Source organism: Plasmopara halstedii (assembly GCF_900000015.1).
Source record: "Plasmopara halstedii genome assembly, contig: Scaffold_614, whole genome shotgun sequence".
NCBI lineage: Eukaryota > Oomycota > Peronosporomycetes > Peronosporales > Peronosporaceae > Plasmopara > Plasmopara halstedii.
In genome coordinates this window covers 1,701,034-1,702,071 of record NW_020187532.1, presented here as the reverse complement: position 1 = coordinate 1,702,071, position 1,038 = coordinate 1,701,034, and the positions used below count along the sequence as shown (strand labels likewise).

Here is a 1,038-nt window from a genome sequence, read left to right as displayed (position 1 = left end):
AACGACACGAAAGAGCCTTAACGTCGACTGTGGATCAATCGTCTATGCTTTTGGAGGAAAGAGGAGCATCCGTTGCGGTTGGAGAAGAGGCGGGGGAACTTTCACGTATTGCATCTCACTTAAACCTCGAGAACATATGGCAAAAGATCGCATCATCTAGGGTCATGAGGTTCTTTAGTCCACGTATCTACATGAGACACGCTCCTGACAAAGTGGTAGCAGCCTACGAGTTATATCAAAAAGCGGGCGTTGACAAGGTGACAAAGAATCTCTTCGATAGCCGTGCGTATCGCAAGTGGTCGAGATATTTGAACGACGCCTTTTCAGACGATTTCAAAAAAACGTCAAATCTTAAGGTGTCAGTACTGGTGGAACACGGACAGGAAATGCTAATCAATTCCATTCTGACTACTCAGCTTGTCAAACGTGAATTACCTTTTGGCGGTTATTTTGAAGACGCGCTGATAGAGTTTCTCGCCAACGCTAAGGGTGTTCAAAAAGAATTTGCTGATCGTCTTGACGACGCACTGTTCAAATATTGTAAATATTTGCAGACGGTTGATGGTAGCCCAAAGGGTCTTGATGATAGAAGCTTTAAGGGCATTGGTGAGCGAATAGAAGGTAAACTCCTCTTTGAACCGACTACCAGCAACACGAAGGATCTGGTTGACGATGATACTGTTCATCCAATATTGTCATCTAAACGGAACGGGAGAAGAGAGCCCCATATCTACTTGAGAGAAGCCTATGATAAGGAGCAAGCAGCTCTCATACTATTCAAGAATGCCCACGTTGACAAGGTAAAGACAGATCTCTTCACTAGCCATGAGTTCCAAACTTGGTCAAAAATTATTGCGGACGCCTTTCCAGATGACCCAAAACTGGGGGCCGGCATCATGGTGAACGTAATGTGGAGAATTGGTCGCAGTAGACTGGTTGACGCCATTTCGACTGCTCAGGTTCTCAACGGCAAATTAGCTTTTGGTGATCACTTTATAGACGCGTTGTTGCTGATGTCGCCTATCGTAGAAATATTTG

General features: G+C 44.9%; 1 protein-coding gene across 1 annotated transcript in view; it reads left to right on the top strand.

Annotated features, from left to right (window-relative positions):
* Positions 1-191: 191 nt before the first annotated feature.
* The window catches only part of PHALS_12351 (CRN-like protein), a gene marked incomplete at both ends in the record, with an annotated part of 1,875 nt that continues 1,028 nt past the window's right edge, over positions 192-1,038 (top strand). The window contains one exon of the mRNA XM_024727882.1: positions 192-1,038. This exon is cut by the window's right edge and continues 1,028 nt beyond it. Coding sequence (XP_024578414.1) covers positions 192-1,038 — 847 coding nt within the window.